This window comes from Podarcis tiliguerta (genome assembly GCF_965153285.1).
Source record: "Podarcis tiliguerta genome assembly, chromosome: 7".
Lineage (NCBI taxonomy): Eukaryota > Metazoa > Chordata > Lepidosauria > Squamata > Lacertidae > Podarcis > Podarcis tiliguerta.
In genome coordinates, this window is record NC_139540.1 from 43,408,572 (window position 1) to 43,430,756 (window position 22,185).

Sequence of the window (22,185 nt, forward strand, 5' to 3'; positions counted from 1 at the left end):
GTATGTCGTTATAAAATGAAGGAGGAATAATGAATTTTGTTCCCTGGGCTTTATCAAATTCCTGCTCATGTTTAGAGGCCATCCCATTTTCATAGCTTGCTCCCGGAGGGGCCCTTTCATAGCATGCTCCACAGGGGACCTTTTTAGTCTGCCAGACTATTGCTTTAGCGCTGAAACCGAAAGCGCGAGAGAGAGGGAGGTGCACCCTCCTCAAAGCAGGCGCTACTGGGTGCTGAAGAATCCTAGGCCAACACTGTTCCTGGGCTGCGGCAATCTGCTTCAAGTCTATTATTGGCCTTCTCATTCTCACCTGCTACAGTTCAGATTTGGGCACTGGGGCTACTGTACTTCACAGGTATCAGGAGTGATTAAAAAAAAAAAAAGCATACCTGATCACGACAGAAGAACTCATTCACATTCTGAGTGGCAGTTGTGCTTCGCTCCTCTACGCAGAAAGAGTAAAGGGAAGGGGGCATCTGAAACATGCAGCGGTGATGGTTCCCTGGCACATGTCTACCATGCGTTCCTGAGAGTTTGAAGCTCTTTTCCCCTTCGTGCTATGTGTGTACAGGCTCCAGAACTCTGGTCTGTGCATTGACTGTGCCTGTAGTATTGCAAAAGAGAATCAAGGAACGGTGTTGGCTTCTCCCTACCACCCTGTTCCATTGCGATGACTTTCTCTGCCTTTGTCTTTCCCAAAGCACGTCTGGTGCAGTATGCCTTTAGTTGCTTCTGTTTCATTAATCCCCAAAACTACCTACTTTCCTTCCTTTCCCCCCAACCTTGTTCTGTGTGTTTTGGAAGAGATAATTGCCTGTTCTGTGCCCTGTAGGATACCATCTACATTTCAGCACTAAGCCAACATTGAGTAGTGGTGGCAATAGCAGCACTATCACAATAACATTTTGCAAACTTCTTTTTTTTATTGAGATTGAAGAAACACTGCTAAAGAAAACTTAACTTAAGGATGATTCAGTATGCTTTGTGTTTTGATAGGACTAATTCTGCTTTACTTACTTATTATTTGCTTAGTGCTGAAATGCTTTTATATGATTAATCTCATAAGATAAGGCATGAGAAATTGAAACAACAGCATCCAGTACTAAACAGTGAGCACAAAATTCATTTTACAAAGGCCGCTAACTTTGTGGTGGTCTTAATGCGCGAGGTGGCAGAGCAGCAGGGCATGTGCTTGCTCCATTCACAGAAAAGTGTGCCATGCCATGAAGTGACTTCTCAAAAGTAGAAAAAACAGCAACTGCAACACATGACCCAGGGTATGTGTCTCCCCACTAACCCCATTCCAACATATGAAAGATGCTCTACTGGTAACACCTCTAAGATCACAGTGCATTGCATATTCTTGCAGATTATAAACCTTTGCTGTAAGACCTTCAGAAAACTGGATGGAATTCTTCCTGTGTTAGTATCTCAGGCAAAGAAGAGAGCAAACTGCAATTCTTTTGTTTTGGATGGAAAGTGGGGGGAATTATTTAGCACGCAGCTGACTTCCATCTTGTGTTCAGTGAAACACATTGGAATTCTAAAGCCATTTTTTGGCTTCAGGCAGACTTATGGCATTATGGTATGATGGATGAAGGCCTATCACTCTGCAGCCTTTGGTGTGGTTGATTAGCAGGTGCTAGTGATTAGTTGACTGTTGTGGACTGAATTACTTATAGACATTCTGTTTCATTGTTTAGCAGTGTTGGCCAGTGCTGGCAGTATTTGGATTTCATTGGGGCACTCTCTTTCTCTCTCTGTTTATTTAGCAAAATTGTGCCTTTTGTCTCCAAAGTTGTTCAAGGCAGCTGTTAACTATTGCTCCAGTGCAGCCAAGTATTAAGTGTATTGTATTGTTTGTTTGTTTACCGAGGGAACTGAGAAAACTGATTATAGTCCACACTTAACAGTTTTTAAAATGTGTTTCCTGAAGGACACACAAACAGTAATAGAAGAACAGTAGTCCCTCTCATACCATTTTTCTGTATCAGTGTATGCATGCAATACAGTGTGAGTGCCTTTCTAGCCAGGTGCGCTGTGCAGTTCTAAGTTCAAAAGGGAACAATGAATAACAGAGGTTGGTGTTGTTGCCTTTGAAACTTATAGTTCTGCTGTCGGCTCATGCTGCCCCCACATTTTCCCTTGATCTATCTTTAGGAATCAGTTCTTCTAGCCCACTGCCTTTCTCTGGTTTAATTGTTATTCATTTTGAGGAGGACATAACCATTTTAGGAAGATGCACTGAAGCATATAAACACAAGGATGAAGTCAGCACAACATACCTGTAGCGGCTAGCCATATTTTGGCAATGCTTGGTGCTCTGTTCCTGAGGGTTAGCTTCAGTAACTTTCCAACAGCCAAATTTGGAAGTACGGACAAAGGTTAACAAGATCTTAACAATTGCTACCTAACCCACATCCGTCACCGCAGGCAGGATGCGAAAACCACAGCAGCTATTATTAAAAAATTGTGGCATTGTCAAGCTAACTGCTAAGCTCATTTTTGCAGTTTGGGCCTTTTGAAGAGGTTTTATATCAAACATTGTGGCATTATCTTTTGGGGGGCTTTTTCAAAATTATCACCTAGGATAATGTCTGAACAGACATCTTGGCCAAACTTTGTATCTACTTAATAAGAGAGATTTCCCATCACCTTATATGTTGAACCTTATATTTGTTGCAAACAATAGAAATCAGAACAGCATCAAAGTATTTTTAAAATATTTACCTAAATTAGAGATAATATCGCTCAAGTCTTTGACATTATAATGAGTGGGATTCAACTAACTTATGTTGCTCTGCTGTACAGTGTGCAGTATAGTTCGATTCTACAATTCCTTGTAGAATATAAACAAAAGTTTGCTTTGTTCATTTATTTTAGAAAACCACAAAGAACAGAACCTTTGACAAAAAGGAGAGTGACACCCTGAGAAATGCTGTCTCACTAGTAATATACTAACTCTTAGGTGTGATTTGGAGATAACAAACCATGCCTTTAACAGAACGACCAAGTGTGAGCCTCATATTCTCCTGCCTCTCCTTTGCCCTCATTCATGCCTTAAGTTAGGCCAGTAGTGAGCCAACATTGGACCCTCCAGATGCAGCCGGACTACAGCTTTGGCCAACATGGCCAGTGGCCAAGAATGATGCCCAGCAATACATGGAACTACCGTATTCTTCGCTCTATAAGATGCACCAGACCATAAGACGCACCTAGTTTTTGGAGGAGGAAAAGAAGAGGGGAAAAAAATCTGAATCCCAGAAGCCAGAACAGCAAGAGGGATCTGGCTTATGGGATAGCTGCGCGCAGACTCCCCCTGCCCGGAAGAGGCTGCGCGCAGCTAAGGCAGAAGCCAGGACAGCAAGCAGGATCGCTTGCTGTCCTGGCTTATGGGATAGCCACTCGAAGCCTCTTGAGGGCAGCAGGAGGAAGGCTGCCCCAAGAGCCGCACTCCCTTTAAAGAGCACGCAGAGTGTGTGTGTGGCTCTTGGGGGCTTTTCCCCGAGGAGGGAGAAGGGCTGCCCTTCCTCACGGCTCTTTAAAGGGAGCGCTGAGCAGAGCCTCCTGCCTGCATTTGCTCCATAAGATGCACACACATTTCCCCTGACTTTTTAGGAGTGGAAAAGTGTGTCTTATAGAGCGAAAAATACGGTACATTGCCTGCCCCTCAGGTAGACAAATTTGAAGCTTTCAGCCATAGTTTGTAACAGTCCATAGTTTTTCATTCCATTCAAAACCATACTTGGGTGAAATAGGAAACTGCTTTGTTACAATGTGATGACTGAAAACTTTAAATCCCCTTGTGCTCAAAGAAGTGATGGGGAGGCAAATGTGCAGAAGCACTGGGCTCATAGCTCCTCACTCTCATAACAGTAAACCATGGTCTGTCAGTATGTCTGAGTTGAGCCTCACAGTGCCTACTGGCCAAAAACCCCAACAGCTTCCACACATTTGGCCCAGTAGCTACTACAAAACATTTTGCAGAACAGCAACAACTGTTGTCCCTGTTTCATCATCACAGTGTGGATCAAGAAAGAGTTAAAATAAGTAATTAGTTGTGCCCAGGAGCCACCAGTGGGAGAGAAGTAGAAGCAAAGTGAATTTTGGATCCTGCTGAACTTCAGAATATTTACTCTGTTGGAATAAAATGGGCTAAATTCTCTTCTAAGTGGGACTGCTCCAAGCATGCCAAAAATGTCACCACTGTTCTTGACAAACTCACAGCATTTATTTTTTGAATGCTCTTATTAGAGCTTCCCACCGCTTGAGTCTAATTTTGTGCAGCGTGAAGGGAGGAACTCCCAGGGCAAGGAAGGCTTCTGTGCGTCATCCCAGTTTGAAGCAACCTAGGCTCAGGGGGAGGTTTCCCTCACCTGCATCTCTGGGAAGGGACCCCTAAGTTGAAGAGAGCTCCACTAGGTTCTGAACATCACAGGCTGCTCCATTTCTCTTGCTATGATGCAGTCTAGACAGTTTAATCCACCATAGTGGAACCCTTCACCTGCCTTTTCTGCACTTCCTCCAGATCTCTTGGATGGGCAAAGAGATTTGGGAAGTTTTGAATGACTTGCTAGACTGCCCAGCCCTTTCAGAAAGGGTAACAGGAAATGGCTAACACAGAGATTGACTGTGCCTCCACTACTCACTTGCTATGGGGAGACCTCACCCCCAAACAATCTGAGTTCTTTTCCATCTTTTTTTCTCGTGGTACTCTCAACTTCTGCTCTTTGTGATGCTCCTTTTAACATTTCTCAAAATGATGGGGCGGATGAGGATGGGTGTAGTGGATGGGGATGGGTTCAGAGAGCTTGCAGCTGTCTTCCCTCCAGCATGGCAATCCTATGGCTGTGGCAGGCAGCGACAACCCCAAAATATTTGAACAGAAGCTACCCAGGCCAAAAGTGTGTGCATGTGTGCATGTGCACATGCATGCTTATGCAATGGGACTGAAATAAATGGGATTTCTCTGCCCCAGGTTGAAGTGGGATCCTGGGAGTTAGAATGGCAAGGACAGGAACTCCATGGCTACTTAATTATATTTTACAACGCTCTACATCTTGGCTGGAGAACCTTTTCCAGCACAAGGGTTGTGTTCCCTCATGGAGAACCTTCTGGGGCTGCCTGCCAGTGCTGGGCTGGACCAGAGGCAAAAGTGGACAGAATGATGGATGTTACTCTTACCTTTTATATTGGAGGTTGCCTCCAGCCATGCTAAAGTTAGTGGTTGACACAGTTGTGGACAGTGGTTAGACACTGCTGCTCACCAGACCCACTGAAAACTGAGTCATTGCCGCTTACCAGGGCAGAGAGTGGGAGGGGCGAGGTGGTGGGGAGTTCAGCACTGTGCAAAAGCAACAGGGCTCCTGCAGGCGCATTTGCACAATGCCAACCAACTTGCCGCCCCGCCCCCTAACTCTTTCACCTGGTAAGCTGCAAAGACTCAGCTGTCAAGAGGTCAGGTAAGCATCACTTCACTGTACACACACACAGACACACACACACACACACAGCATCCATGCAAGCAGGAGGTATTACCGCAGTTCAAGCCCATATTCCAGTGAGGCAGTACGTAAAGAATGAATGTATGGAGCAGGGGGTGGAGTGGGACATGGCCTGGGAAAAGATTCTCAAGGGCTAGAAAGAGAGGTATGGAGGGACATCTCTGGCCCTCAGGTATGAGTTTCCCCAATCTGCTCAACATCATTCTCTTACCATTAGATCCCACTCCACCCCCAATTTCTCTTTTAATGGTTGTTTCCATAGAGTAGCTAAAATCACAGTGCAGCATAAAAGTTGTACCAGGGAATAATACCGCTTAATGTATAATGCCTCTATGGAATCCTTGTCTTATTAAATACCTACTAGTATCACATCCAGACTGTGAGACTTAAATATCTAACTAAGCAAGCGTTTATATTTTTTGCCAAGACTTTAAGACTGCTCCTCAGCAGAAGCTTGATAAACTTTTAAGTCCCCACTCCTTAAACCTTAAATTGTCACCTCTTTGGAATGGGAGAAGAGGACTGTTCTCTTCCTCCTGTCCATTTAGAGCTGGAGCCTGATGGAAGAGTCTTTTTAAAAGAAAGAAAGAAAAAAAGAGTGGCAATTCTCCTTTATCTTGAGTCGCATCCCTCACAAATTGCTCTAGTGCCTGACACTGTTGCTACAGCCAAATGCAAATTACAGGAATAGCTACAGTGCAACTGACCATAGCCCAGTCAAAATGGCAAGGGTAGCTGCAGGCACAACTCCCCAGTCATGATGAATACACTCAATAGATAACTTTCGTATTCAGAGTCCTAGATATTAGGATTCTGATAGATTTTATTTTATTTTTGATATTTTTTAAGTGGTAGTGAAATTCCAGATTGATGGTTTAAGAATGCTCGTGCCCTTGTGCTTACAGGGGCTACTACGGTTGGTGGAGCTTTTCAAGTAAGAACACAGTCAAAGACGGATTCCCTTCTGCAAGGATTTATTTGGCTTCTGATGCACAACATTTTTTGAGTTGTCCCATAAAGCCACTTAACCAATGGACAAATAGATGCATTGAGATTCCGTTTAAAGCCTGGCTCCTTTTCAAATAGATCTTTTGTTAGGCAGAATTTCTTTTTATTTATCATGGAGTGGGAACATTGATGGCCTTAAGAATGGAAGGTAGCGATATGTGTTTGGAATACAAATAAGGCACTTACCTAATGGATCATTTTTCGTTTTGTTTGTTTGTTTTTTACCTTTCCTTGACAGTAGAAGAAAATGAATCGGAGGACCAGGGAGGTGTGGGACAGTCAGCCGTGCAGACAGGTAATGCTGAATTCCTACATTTATTTTGCTTGTCTTGGAACAGTGTGAGAGATATTGAGTCCACTCTTACCTGATTGAACTCCAGCTCAAGTATTTGGAAGGAAGAAAAAGCCCGTCTTTCCATTTTTCTCTGTTCCCCAAAGGCCTCCTAGCTTCCCAGGGTCTCTCTCTTTCCCTCAACCAAGAGGGCTTCAGTTTGATGGATGGATGACCGTCTTCCGGAAATATGGACCCTTTAATATCCACGATGCCTTATTTGTAAGCAGGAATCCACACTAGCTCCCAGCTAATCACATCTCTTTGAAAGAAACTTTTCATATGAAACGACAGTTAGGCTGTGAACCAGACCTCAGCTCAAATCCATTTTTTCGGCCCATTTATATTCCAGTAGCCCTGCTTCCCCTCCCAATGTCTTCCCCACCCACACAGCAGATCTGTCAAGCCACTTAAAAAAAACTTCCGGAAGTTTGAAAACGGTGTGGGAGTTTGGCAGAAGGAAGGGACTGAAATGGGAATTAGCTTGTGCATGCCGATCTGGCGCATGCACACTTCTGGATTGTGGCCAGTATCTCTACAGGCTAGTTGCTTTCATAAACGAGTGTATAGTTAAAATCTTAATCCGCTGAATTTCTTAGCAGCCACTGATCCCTACATTTAAGTCACTGGGAGTTTTGTAGCTAAATCCTTAGTTCAACCAGCAAGATTTTAGGTTGGAAATCTGACCTGTTCATTATAATGAACAGCTATAAGGGGGTTAATAGCATGTTGTTGGTTACAGTGGTTCCCTTTTTATTTTATTTTTTTGCTTCTGGTCTGGAAAAAAAATACTTGGTTTTTACAGTTTAAGGAATGATTCAGTCTTTTGGTATATTTGACTACTTATTCTGCGAAGTAATAATTAAATAGCTTTTGCTCAACGAAATGATCATGCTCTATGCTCTATTGATACTTGCTTATGGATCTTTAGATGAGGGTCTCAAGAAAATCCTAAGGGGAAATTCTGCTTTCATTGATCGTGTTTTACTTAGACTTAAAAAGCCCCCCCCCCCCCATCGCAGCTAATGTATAGCTTTTAGTTTGAAGGATTCCTTTATAAGGTGATTAATAGTAATGTAAGCTTATTATATGCGGTAAACTGATTATTAGTACGTTTTTCATCTCTAGTAAAGTGGATTCATCTCTTTGTTGGTATTTGTGCTGTCTAACTCTTTGGACTCTTGTATATGCTATATTTTCCTTCTTTGACACCCGCATAAAAAAGACTGCTTGTGACAAAATATGGAATCATATATGGAATTTTCTTCTACTTTTTTCTGGAAATTTCTCTAACTACTTTGGAGAAATGAAATCCTGTTAATGTTTTAGTGGGCTGCATTTGCAAAATATGTTGTGAGGAAAGGAACACGTTTTCCCAAAATGTTAGCCCTGGTTTGTCAGTTTTTAATGGTGTTTGCCATTAAATCTTGGATGATCGCACGGATATGTAGCTGATTGACATGCTTGCGTAATAGCCTAACTTGTGACATTACACTGGCTCATCTGCAGGGCAACTTAAGGATTTATTTCTGGAAAAGCAAAGCTCAGCCAGATATTTCGGTGCATTTCAAAATACTCCATACAGATCACATCTCCACCCCTCTGAAGATCTCAGATGTTGTGTTTTTCCCTGACCAAAAAGCCCTCTGCTTTTGATTATTATACACCTTTACTATTTTATAAAGTGGAAGAAAACAATTGTAACTATTTGAAGCATCAGCAGCAATGGGACATCTTGGGCAGGCACACTGTTCTGAATCTTTTGAGATAATGAATTAATTAACATGGTTAGGAGATAGTTATGATAGTATTATATCTACATTGGCACAAACCAGAGTTGCTCTTGTAGTCAGTGTTTAAAGTGAGCTTGCAAACCGTGGTTACAGGAGCATTTGGTCAATTTTATAACCTATTGGGAAAAGTTAAGGACACTTCTAATTGAACAGCAGTACTGCGATATTTTAAACCAGTAAAGAAACCATGGTTAGCACTGATAATAATAAGTTCTTATTAACTGTATACCCCAGCCATCTGGCTGGGTTTCCCCATCCACTCTGGTGCAGCTCCCAACAGAATATTAAAAACATGCTAATAACTGATAAAAACTATAGAGTGTTTGAAGCAAAACATGGCAGGGTGTGAGAATAGCCTGCAGAAAAGGGGGGAGGTTACTCCTGAAATGGGGAGATTCATTTGAGGTTAGTCGAATAGCTTCATTTCTAGAGATTCTTCCGATTATGCACAACATAAGCCATAGCCTTTTTCTAAAATGTCACTCATGTTGGAATGTTGTTTAATAAAGCACCCATGGGCTCACACCATGTGAGGTGCGTGGAGTTTTGAAAAACATTTACCAATGTCTTTATTGATTATTGATTTGTTTGTTATTATGGCTTTTGGGTGCCTTGTATGCTGCAACACTTTTAGCCTTCAAGCAGATACAGAAAATATTCAGCTGTTTCACACAAAAGCAGCGTAAGAAGCCCCATACATGCTGCTAGAAGTTTTTCTAGTAAATCTTTGTATCAAAGCTCTGGCTCCTTCCATTAAATGTGCTTTTTATGGAGTACCAAGTTATAAATGTAGTGCAGCTATGGCATATTAATCTTACTGCAGAGATTTAATGAGGCAGTTGTTTTGCGATGGACACTATTGGGAGCAGACAGCGACAGAGTTTTACTTCACCGCTGAACTGCAGAAATATTCCTTTCCTGGTCATAATTATAACCACATGATCTCTTAGTTTTCCTTTCTTTTGCCAGCACTTTTCCATGCAGAAGTGGCTTGGAAGGAGGTCCATTAAAACGCAGTCAAATGGACTGGAAACTGGGCTTTCTTCCTCGTAGTTTGACATTTTAGGCTCTTGATCAGCTATGGATCCTTGTTGCGTGGAGAGAAATATTCAAGATGAGTTTCAGGCATACAGATTGTCTTTGCCAGTCTGCTGAGATGGCTTTTAGATATTCATTACTTTTTTAAAACTTGACTTTTATATAGGTTATAAAAAGTAAATGTGGTGAAACCTAATTTTTACATGGACAGAATAGAATTTCTGCTTGTTGGCCTTAAACCAATCTCTTACTGGAAATTAATTGAAGTCCATGGGTTTATTGCTGCTAACTCTTTTAAGCCTTTTCAGTTTTTCATTTTCCTCCAAAGTTGTAGTTTTATTAGACCAAGTTACAGCAATAACATCCCTTATGAGGAGAAGGAAGAGGAGAAAGCCACCTGCCAGGACACGAAAGTAATGGGGAAAATACCATTTATAAATAACATTTAACATAATCAGGAACAGAAAACAGCAGTTCATTTATGTACTATATTAATGGTTAGAATTCCTTCCAGAGCCAAATCTTTCCCCCCTTTTGCATTAGGTAATCTTATAAAGAGATCTTGCAGATGGGAGAGTGATATACAGACTTGCTGATGTATTGAGCTTTACTAGTGTATTGTGGTTTGAGACCCTGAACTTCCAGCAGTTCATGCTGGAGATCCAATTCAGTGATGGACAATCCACACACAGCTGTAGGCTTCTATGAGCGGATTGTCCACCCATACCATGAGTTGTATCCAGTGCTAATCCTGTTTAGAGTTGACCCATTGAAATGAATGAACATGACTAACTTAAGTCCATTAATTTCATTGTGTCTACTCTCAGTGAAAGTTAGTTGGATACATCCCATATACACAAGGAGATGGTGACATGTGTGTGTGTGTCTAAGTAATATCTGAAACCCAGCAGTCCAGTTTTTTCTCTGTATCCAGACTCCAGCAATAACAGCATTCCAGAGATTGTGTACTTGTAAAACTCTTCCACCCCTTCCCTTGTTGGAAAAGGTGGGCCCAGTGCATTTATTTTCCCATGTCTATCATATGTTTGATAGGAGAAAAAGTTTCTAATATCACAGATATCTGAAATGCATCTGTGAGCTAGAGAATTCATGTCAAGTTCTGCAGTTATCAAAGAAAAAATTCATTTGGTAGGACTTCTGATTTGGAGTCACGTGGATATTTGATGTAGAGAAAGTGTGGGAAGGCAAGCTCTGTGTAAAATAAATGTTGATAACATTAGGTGACACCTACCAGTATAAGCTTGGAGATGCTATAAAACCTCAGGCTGATGATGGCCATACACCAGTCCATCATACTGATGGGACCGAGAGAAAAGCAGGGATTGCGGTTTATGCTTTTTCTCTTGTTTGCTGCCCATCAGATGAGTGTGCAATCACGGATTTAGATATTGGGTATTTGGCAGACAATTTGCATTGTGGAACTCTTTTAAAAAAAAAACCCTATTATTATTATGATTATTATTATTAATACCCCGCCCATCTGGCTGAGTTTCCCCAGCCACTCTGGGCGGCTTCCAATCAAATGTTAAAAACAATAAAGGTAAAGGTACCCCTGCCCGTACGGGCCAGTCTTGCCAGACTCTCGGGTTGTGCGCTCATCTCACTCTATAGGCCGGGAGCCAGCGCTGTCCACAGACACTTCCGGGTCACGTGGCCAGCGTGACAAGCTGCATCTGGCGAGCCAGCGCAGCACACGGAACGCCGTTTACCTTCCCGCTGGTAAGCGGTCCCTATTTATCTACTTGCACTTAGGGGTGCTTTCGAACTGCTAGGTTGGCAGGTGCTGGGACCGAACGACGGGAGCGCACCCCGCCGCGGGGATTCGAACCGCCGACCATGCGATCGGCAAGTCCTAGGCGCTGAGGTTTTACCCACAGCGCCACCCGCGTCCCACTGTTAAAAACAATACAGCATTAAATATTTAAAACTTCCCTAAACAGGGCTGCCTTCAGATGTCTTTTAAAGATAAGATAGCTACTTATTTCTTTCACATCTGAAGGGAGGGCGTTCCACAGGGCGCCACTACCGAGAAGGCCCTCTGTTTGGTTCCCTGTAACCTCACTTCTCTCAATGAGGGAACTGCCAGAAGGCCCTCGGTGCTGGATCTCAGTGTCCAGGCTGAATGATGGGGGTGGAGATGCTCCTTCAGGTATATTCCTTCAGGTATATATTTTAAAACTGTAGTTTGTAGTCTGTATGGTTACTGGGTGGTGGGAATGGAAGCATGTGGCTATTTTCTGAACGTCCAGAGTGAGATGTTGAATGAGCAGTGTTCCCAGAAGATACAACTATGGGAAGTCATTAACTAGTGTGAAAGGCTTGGAATATATTGGTGGAGCCAACCAATAGTTAGGGTTGCCACTGAGTCAATGCTTCATCAAAACCTAGCCGTAATAATTGTGTGCTGCCATACGCAATGTAGACGATGGTTCTTCCTGCCATCTCTAAAACCATTCAGCAGCTTCCAAGTATCTGTGGCTTTATTTTAAAATGGAGAGGTCTTTATGGGGGGGGGGGGGGAGAGAAGCAGTGGTAGAAATATATGCATCAAGAGAGGCAGAGGCTGCCACAACTCATTACACAGAGGCTGTGACTGAACCCAGGTCTCGCAGGTTTTCCCCCTTAAGAGTTGACCTAAAAACTACCGTAGCATTTTGCTAGAGCATGCATTCTGAAGTTGCAGCAGAAGGGACTAAGTTGCCTGACTCCCGTCCCAGTAGGTTTGTATCTGTGAATGCATAAATGGAAGCAAGTCTTCCCTCTCCCCCACAGCGACTCCCATTATGTAATTTGAAAAAATAATTCTAACATTAATAATCGGTTCTATTTTTGTAAAATGCATTGTCATAAGCAGTTTTTCACGTTTTGTATCCTAAGCTCTGTGCGCGCGCCTGTCTGTTATTCTATTGGATTCTTGTTAAGGGCCAGCATTCATGAATAATAAGTGCTGAGCGTTGTTGCATCTCTTTCTCCCCTCTAGCATGCTACTTAAAGCAGAGTCAGACTCTACCCTTATTTTAAAACAAACAGGTCTGTAAACTTTATGTGCAGCATTTAAATAGTCGTGTTAAAATTCAGACCCAGTGCCTGCATTTCCCCGAGTGCTGTCAGTTTTATGAGATGAAACTGGGAGCTTGAGCTGAACATCTAATAGTATGCATTGTGCACATGCTGCCTTCCAACAAGTGTTTAATGATGTCGGGGTCAGTTTGCAACAGTTAAGACAATTATTTCTTTTCCTCAGCTGCTTATAACCTAGCGGTATTTTTAACTGCTAGGCTAAGGTAGATGTAAAGGTTGGGAATGTACTTACAAGTAAGTTTGGGATCCAAGCAGTGTGTTAAAGGGAGTTTAAAGGGGCTTTTCTCTTCAATCAGCATGTGTTGTTCTGGGGCAATGTAAGATCCAAATGAAACAATATGGAAATTAGCTGGTACATGCCAGTATACTACTTCTATACCAGGACTGCTTCTTATAAGAGTCATACTCGTATTTTAATTATGTGTATACTGCATGTATTATACCATGGGGACTCACTGTCAATCACAGTTTCCTAAAGAGTGTATATGTAGTCAGTATTTGACTAGAGAATGACGCACGGTGGATTGTGCCTTACTACTGGTGGAATGTGAGCACCTTTAGTAACTGAGTTGCTTTCCCATGTACTATGGCGGCCTTAATTACCACACACACTTTCCAAAGGGATTTTAAAGGGAGCTTTCCATATGCATTTAACATGTATAAGCTGCTTGTTAGTAGACGACATATTCATAATACTTGCCAAATATACGTGCCACCATACCAAAAACACAAAGGATCATACTTTTACATGCCATTCACATACACAACCTAGAACTTGAAATATGTCTTTATACAAAACACATTAACTTCTGCGCCTCATTCACACTTGCGGACTAAACATATACCAATATTCAGGCACAGTGTTTACACATGTACAATCATTTTGCCATTTGGGTTTCTTGGTTCCTCATTGAAATATACTCAGAGTCGCAAAGTGATTTCATGCTCTTTATTCAGCTCATAGTGGTGAGGAGGAATGAATGAAAGTCCCCTCGAAGTATCTGCTTTATATACATTATTTACACAATGGGCTGCACATGATTGGCTATTCTGGAATTCTACTGTAAGCCAATCAGGTTGTGGATTCACTTATATCTGGAGCATGATTGGGTGGTTCCTGCCAACCAATCATACTGCTGCATTGTTCTAGGACCAATCAGACTGCTGCATTCTGAATCCTATTGTTCTAGGACCAATCAGACTGCTGCAGTTTGGATCCTATTCAACTCAGTACATAACACCCATACAGATTTTTCCACTGTTTACATAATTCCAGGTATGAAACCACATTTCCTTTATTGAGTTTTAAGGATGAAGAGGGCCATCTGCAATTGGGGGGGGGGGGTGTCTCTTCGCTTCCATAGTACTTAATGGAGCTTGATCAATCAGTTAATTTTTGCGGCCAAAGAGGGTGCTCTCTTATCAGGCAAACTGTTGAGGAGAGCATTCTTTCGCAACTTCCCAGGTGCTAGGGAGAAGATGTTGATGTGTTCCTGCCTTCCTGTGCTGGCAAACCCATTCTCTTTCCCCATACAGCTTAGTGGGAAAATGATGGTCTCTAGAGGGGAAGCTTGCTTGATGTCTCCAGTCCTGCCATCAGACTCAACTGAGGTTTATTGCTATGCTAACCTCTGTAGGAGAAACTGCTGCTGCATCTGAACAAATGTTGAGTTGCAGTGGATGCAGAGCTTCCACCCGAGTCAGTTTTAGGTTCTGCACCTCCACCTCTTCCCAAGTTCCTCTCTCAGGTCTCTTTTTGCTCCAGTCAGGTGTTTGTTTTCCAGTGGGCAGGAGGAAATTTATCAGATTTCTTATAGGCCCAGGGGACTATATATATGCAACCTTGATCATGGCTTTCTACTTTTGGAGGAAGGTTGATAGAAAGATACAGCTCCTAGTATCTGAAGGGGAAAAAAAGATATTTTTAATACCTGGTGAACTAGATAGAGCTCTTAGCTTTTCAGTACTATGTTTTCAAGCCATTTTGGCATGGGTAATCTTCTGAAAGTTCACAAGAAGCTCTCTTAAATTATGATCTTTTTAAAGTCTTAAACTTGCTTGTCCCTTTTGCGCTGGGGACGCGGGTGGTGCTGTGGGTTAAACCACAGAGCCTAGGACCTGCCGATCGAAAGGTCGGCGGTTCGAATCCCCGCGGTGGGGTGAGCTCCCGTCGTTCGGTCCCAGCTCCTGCCCACCTAGCAGTTCGAAAGCACCCCTAAGTGCAAGTAGATAAATAGGGACCGCTTTCTAGCGGGAAGGTAAACGGCATTTCCGTGTGCGGCGCTGGTACTGGCTCGCCAGATGCAGCTTAGTCACGCTAGCCACGTGACCCGGAAGTGTCTTCGGACAGCGCCGGCTCCCGGCCTCTTGAGCGAGATGAGCGCGCAACCCTAGAGTCGGTCACGACTGGCCCTGATGGGCAGGGGTACCTTTACCTTTTGCGCAAGTTGTGTATAAAGCTGCAGTTGTGCTGGATGATTATTAGATTTCACTTTCTACAAGGGATTTGTGTGAACCGGTTACAAAAAGTTAGAACCTATTGTTGGGCTCATCATTACTGTCCTGGAACTAGATTATCAGTTTGATCCTCACTATACCAGTTACGATTTATGATGGAAACAGGGTCTCTTGGGCTAGTGATCCTCTGCAGGTTAATACAGCTTTGGTTAATTAGCAGACAGTTTTAATAACTTTAGGACTTCTCATTTTAAGGCATATGTTTTTATTTTTAGTTGGCAATAAAATAAAATAATCTGATCATTTGGCTGGTTAGGGAAATGAGACAGTTTCATTCTCACGACTTGGATAGCTTTTATCATTTTTTGAAAGTTAAAACAAAATCTCTTGAATTCACTCACTGGTACATTTTTTGTCTTTCCTTTCGTTATATAGTGGTGAATTGTAGAAGGGATTTATTCTTTTAAATTATTCAAGTGATGAAAAGCCCCCAATAGTTATATTAAACTTGACAAAATTAACTGTGACGAATGGAAGTGCTGCTTTTGCAGGGGGGGGAGTAACTGTTTGGGAAGAAAAACCATTGAGAAAAGAGAGGATGGATGCTTCCTCTGTTTATGTGGCTATAAAAGCTAGTATTATGTTCATGTTCTGCAGGCTTGAGCAAAAATCCCCCCCCCCCCGCTTGTTAAGTAACCTAAACAACAACAAACCCAATCTGAATCTTCTTCTTTTTAAAGGATCTCTTAAAGCCCTGGGGTCACAGTCTTGATTTTCTTTCAGATCTGAACTGTAAACTAGAAGACAAGACAGAAGATGGAGAGTTGATAGATTGTAAGAAAAGGCCGGAAGAAGGGGAGGAGTTAGAGGAAGAAGCTGTGCACAGCTGTGACAGCTGCCTCCAGGTGTTTGAGTCACTGAGTGATATCACAGAGCACAAGATTAATCAATGTCAACTGACAGGTAAACAATACTTATCACTTTGTGTCTCCTTCCACTGTTCTGTTTCTGATTTCAGGTCCTTTCTTCAGAACCGCTCTCTTATTCCCCTCCCCCCCCCCCATTTCCCCCTTCCCTGTTATTTTACTGCTAAAGATGCTCAGGTAATTTTGTCCACATTTCTGAAACGATTCCATTGTTCTTCAGTGAATGGGTTCCATTCAGGTTCTAAGGAAGCATGGATCATTCTGGCAGACCATTAAACACCATTGTAGATTTCTTTATAGCTGATTTTTCTTACTTGCCTCTCCAAGCGTCTCTTATGCAATTTGATGTAAGAAAAAATGGCGTGGGTACAACCTGGTCCTTGAAAACTTAGACCCAGGGCTCCAAATGCTGTTTTCAGAAATGGTATGTGGCGATCACTGATAGAATTTGCACTGGATGTAGTGAAACATCACACCAATAATTGTAGTGTGCTGGTCACAGTAGCCTCATGAACCTACTCCTATCCAGTTGTAACACTGTGGACAAAGATGCTGTTTGGTGTTTTACTTTTGGGCCTGTGGTCTAGAGCGATATCTGGGCCCTAAAGAAAGGTGGATTTTCTCAGTGGGTTTTCTTAGCAGTGATTGGGACTGACAGAACCAAATAAATTTCTAATGCAATTTACTAAACAGAATATGGACTTGGATGCTGGGATGGTGATGAGAAGACCCACCTCATATAACCCCATGTGGTAAACCACAGGAAGCATTTTGGTTGAGAAGCTTTCTTGAAAAATCTTTTGGCCTCAGAAGCATGAGGAATTATGTAGGGGCAAACCAATGCATCCTATATCCTTGAAGACCAATCCAGGGACTCCAACCCAAAGGAATGCAGGTCAGGGCAGCTCCAGAAAACAATTGATATTAGACATTCATGTTTTTTGAAATCAAAGTAATTTTTTCAGCCGTGAAGAAATAAGTGGTGCAGCACTGGCAACAATCCCTTGGTCTAAGCAAGCAAATTCTCCTTTACCTACCATAATAAGACTATATCCAAAAATAAACACATTTTTTACACAATTCCCCATGGTTTCTTCATTTACTTGTGAATGTTATTCAGATTGGCCTAAACCTTCTGAGTTCAGATCACAGGAATCATCACGGCCAGCAGTTAGCTATTTCTGTAGAGAAAAATGTATGAGACGTGTGCTTTTTGCAATTAAGGGAAGCAGATAAGCATTTTGCAGTATTATTTGTGTGCATTTACTGGCACCTTTAGCTCTTTAGCCAAAGCAGCCACACAAGATTGCATACTTGTGTGTATAAAGCAGGCTGTAGCTCAGCAGCAGAATACATGCTTTGAATGCAGAAGGTCCAAAGTACATGCAGTTAAAAAGCAGTCTCTGATAACAAGGCTGGGGAAAGGCCCTGGAGAGAATCCTTAGACTCAGAGAGCTGCCTTCAGTCAGAGTAGATGAAGCTGTCTGGGAATGCTTATATTCATAAGGTAGCCTTGTATGTTCATATGTATAATCTGGTACTGAAGCCAATTCATGGTGAATAGAGAAACAGAACAAACATATTTAAGGGGGAAATCTCTCATAATATGGCACACTGTGTGATGCCAAAATTTGGCATCCCCAAATGGATCTTCTCAATTGTGTACAGGGCTGTCCTAAGCATATGCGGTGCCGGGGTGCAAAGATCTGCCTGGCGCGCCCGCCCCCCACAGGTTGCCCAGTCCCAGGTGCAAAGGAGGGTGGAGCTGGCCAGCTGTCTCAGCATCTCACTGGCTCGTTCGCCCCTGAACTTGCGGCGCAGAGCTGCCAGCAGCGGAGGAGCCCGCCACGGCGCTCCGACCGACAGGTGGGCTCTTCCCTGGACTCAACTCTTGGTCCCTGGACTCTCAGCCTGGCGCCCCTGAAAGCCTGGTCCCTGGGTGCCCCGCACCTCTAGCGCCTATGGGTAAGACGGCCTTGATTGTGTATCTTCTCAGTTTGGCGCCCCCTCGGCTTGGCATCTTGTGTGGGGAACTGCCTGCACTGCCCTATATTTGAAGCTGCAGACAATCGCAGTATATATTTTCTGTGTGTTGCCTATGTTTTGCTTTTTGCTCTTGGTCTTTTGAAATGTTCTTCTGACCAAAGTTTGGGTAAATCAATCCTTCTGTTTCACTCCAGCCCTTTTATGTACTTGTCATGCTCTCCTTTAGGCAATTCTTATTTAGTCTGGCAAGGTGTTGGTGTCGGTGGGTGGAAACCCCTCCCCCCCAATTTGGCCATTTATGTCTGGTAAACTTTCTCCTTTTCTACCAAAAAGAAGAAACAAAAATAAAAAATTGCTGCCTCCATTTTTCCTTGACGGACCCTTTGTAATCCCCTGACATATCTCACCCGGAGCTGGGTGTTGAGTTGAGTGACTGCAAGCAGCATGAACTGAATATCGCGCAACTAGGGAACTGAAGCGAAAGGAGAAATTCCTGGAGCACTGCTCCTGATCCACTTCACCCCAGGTCATGCTGGAGGGCAGAACTTGCCATGCTAAATGAGGGTTAAAATGGCTCTGCCACTTGAGTACATTTAAAAAGAAATGTTTTTCAAAGAAAGGCACTGAATCCCCTAAAAAGCCTGGTGTCTCAGTCTTGCTGTAGAAATTGTTGACTGGTAGAAATCAAAACTATTCAAAATAAAACTGAGGGTTTGGAAAAAATTAAAAACCTCTTTCTGCATCGAAGGCCCAAGATTGTTCCTCGTGCTCTGCCACACCTGAAATAATCCAAGATTAAGTACGGTGTGCTGTGCTTGAAACAAGGATTATACAAATATGCCATTTTCTTAAAAGTATCTCATGTGTGTGCTTGTTTTTAATGCTGTCTGCAGGATCAGTCAAAAATATTTTATGTGTTGGTTCCAGAGGGTGGCATATATTAGAAAAAAATAAATAGCAAATGGTTTTGTCCTGGATATGGTATGAAATAAAGCCCTTGTACAGTTTTCTAGTTGTTTCATTTTTCTAATTAACAATGGGCAAAAGAAGAGACATTGCCCCAGCTGGTAAGCCAAACTATGGTTTATTGGAACCACACAGATGTGCAGAGCCCTGGAGAGTTGCTCGCAGCTGCTTTTCTCCAACCTAGTCCTTTTTACCCCCCAATGGGGTTTGGCTGGTATGGCTAAAATCTTGGCTTAGCACGGCACTGGAGTAAAAAAGACCAGGAAGAAGGCTTGCTGTGTTGTGTGAACCAGGCCGTGTATGAAAGAACGAGTGAAGAAAGCATGCTTCAGCCCCCAAATGCTGAAATTGGGTACTTGAGGCTGCAATCCTATATATAATTCCCCACGAGTGTAATAGGACTTACTTTCCAATAAATGTGCACAGAATAGTGCCGTAAATTAGGCTGCTAAATCTATGTTTTCATTCCTATCATATTTAGTTTAGTTTTGAGTTATTGGAAGTTTCAGCACCATGTTTTGTGTACGTTAAGCACAATAATGTCAAGAAAATATGACCCAGTAACCTAAATATAAACTGATGAAGTATTACTGAGCCCAAAGATAGTTGCTGCTTTTAGCAAGTATTGATTTTTATGATGCTTGGAGAGATAGCAAACTTCTGAAAAAGCTTTTTTAAGGAACTTTATTATAGATTTAGGATCCTGTTTTGCAGACACAGTTAAGTTCTAATTCAGATCATATTCTGGTGCTACTTTTCTTCCTGGGATCGTACTTCCGCGACTCGGCAAAATCAAATCCTCTTTCATAGAGGCTCAGGAGCAATCCCATATTCAGAGAAAGACGGGATCTTTTCTTTCCATCTCTATTTTTCTTAGCGGTGAGGAGAGTAGAAACCTATGAGTGTGTGGCCTATTGCTGATCTTTCCCAAGGTGTGGAATGGTCAATAATGCCAAAGTAGGCCCTAACCTGGGATGCGGGTGGTGCTGTGGGTTAAAGCACAGAGCCTAGGACTTGCCAATCAGAAGGTTGGTGGTTCAGATCCCTGCAACGGGTTGAGCTCCCGTTGCTCGGTCCCAGCTCCTGCCAACCTAGCAGTTCGAAAGCACGTCAAGTGCAAGTAGATAAATAGGTACTGCTCCTGCGGGAAGGTAAACAGCGTTTCTGTGCACTGCTCTGGTTCGCCAGAAGCGGCTTAGTCATGCTGGCCACATGACCCGGAAGCTGTACGCCAGCTCCCTCGGCCGATAGAGCGAGATGAGTGCCGCAACCCCAGAGTTGGTCACGACTGGACCTAATGGTCAGGGGTCCCTTTACCTTTTTAGGCCCTAACCTAATAACTTTATTCTAGTTCAGAATGCAAAAACTAATTTGACTTGCTTCTGTGTCCCTGGCCATGTGTTGTGTGCACATGGGCTTGGGGTGTGTAAGAGAGCTTTCTCCGCACTATACTGTAAATGGCGATGTAAACTTGGGAGCCTGAGAGGCCTTTTGTGATGTGGCTCTAAGGTGCAAAGGGGGGAGAAGAGGGTCTGCATTCAAAGAGTTGGGTGGGGGAAGCGCATGCTAGCTATGAATTTGTTTTCAGTGGTAGAGTATAGCCTTATGTTGCTGCTTCTCCTGAACATTGTGGGATCCAGACTGAAATTCGGTCAATTATAGGAACATAGGAAGCTGCCTTATACTGAGCCCGTCTAGGTTAGTATTGTCTTCACTGACTGGTAGCAACTCTCTAGGGTCCCTCACAACCCTACCTGGAAATGCCAGGGAATGAAATTGAGGCATTCTGCATGCAAAACATAATCATTATCATCATTTCATTTTCATGCTGCCTTTTCATAGTTAATAATGATTATCGATAATACTAATTTTATTATTTATACCCCGCCCAACTGGCTGGGTTGCCCCAGCCTCTATGAGTGGCTTCCAGCACACATAAAAACATAATAAAATGTCAAATATTAAAATCTTCCCCATACAGGGCTGCCTTCAGATGTCTTCTAAAAGTCAGATAGTTTTTTATTTCCTTGACATCTGGTGGGAGGGCATTCCACAGGGCGGGCGCCACTACCAAGAAGGCCCTCTGCCTGGTTCCCTGTGACCTCACTTCTTGCAGTTAGAGAACCACCAGAAGGCCCCCCCGAGCTAGATCTCGATGTTTAGAATGAAGATGCCACCAAACCGAACTATTTCCGCATAAATAATAAATTGTAATAAGATCTAAAAATTAAAGATAGAAAAAATTATATTGATAACAGCAACTCCCCACCCCCCACCCCAAGAAAAACCCCTATACAATACCCCAATCCGAATTGCTCCATCACTGAGCTACAGTAGTAATTATGCTCCTGTCATTGTTTCCAGTCAGACCAAATTGGAGTTGAGGATTAAAGTTTTTAAACGAAGGCCACAATTCAGATTCCAACGCCTGATTTAAGGTAACAGTTCTGTGCAGACTTACCTGGGAGTACATTGTGCTTTGCTTCTGGCTGGACTTGTGAAAGATTGTGCTGTATTCCTGTGGGTTTCAGGGGCTTGTGGCTGAAACCCTAATTCAAACATGAAGGCTCCATCCAGTGGCTCTGGTGTATACTGAGCGCTCAAAATATTCCCCAGTGTCGGAGATAATAAAACAGCCTATGCTCCCATAGAGCACAGTCCTGTAAGATTTTGGATTATGACTGTAAGGGAAGCAAGTCTTGCTCATTTTTGTTTTAAATATGCATAATATCCATCTGGGGTTAGCATTGGGCTGCAGGACACCCCCCCCAATAAAAGTTACAAGCACTTCTAATTAAAATGCTGACAAGAATATATATGCAGACGTACTTGGGGAGAGTGAATGGTTATGTACCAGAAACATAAGACCTACTCACATGGATTAAGAATAAAGCACATTTCCATTATAGAGAGTAGATCAGTTCAGACCTCTATGCTCTTCTCTGCTTTTAGATAGAATTTATCAAACATTTTTCTTTGTCAGCTGTTTTTGTTTTAACTTAATATTGTTTTCATATATTTATCAATTTAGACCCAGAAAAATGATCTTCTGAAATCAAAGGAAGATAATCTAG

General features: G+C 42.7%; 2 protein-coding genes across 22 annotated transcripts in view; one reads left to right on the forward strand and one right to left on the reverse strand.

The window, feature by feature from the left end:
• RIOK3 (RIO kinase 3) overlaps positions 1 to 22,185 on the reverse strand; it is a 910,199-nt gene that overhangs the window by 70,228 nt on the left and 817,786 nt on the right. The window lies entirely within an intron of this gene.
• Positions 1 to 22,185, forward strand: part of ZNF521 (zinc finger protein 521) — a 283,936-nt gene that overhangs the window by 19,335 nt on the left and 242,416 nt on the right. For 12 of the 21 annotated variants that reach the window (XM_083451573.1, XM_083451571.1, XM_083451563.1 and 9 more), the window contains 2 exons: positions 6,751 to 6,807; positions 16,017 to 16,196. Coding sequence is in view for 15 of the 21 variants with exons in the window: in XM_083451563.1 (XP_083307689.1) it covers positions 6,751 to 6,807; positions 16,017 to 16,196 (237 nt within the window). In the remaining 6 variants the exon portion in view is untranslated. The remainder of the gene's footprint in view (positions 1 to 6,750; positions 6,808 to 16,016; positions 16,197 to 22,185) is intronic. The other 9 variants (XM_083451574.1, XM_083451576.1, XM_083451564.1 and 6 more) reach the window with 2 other exon arrangements.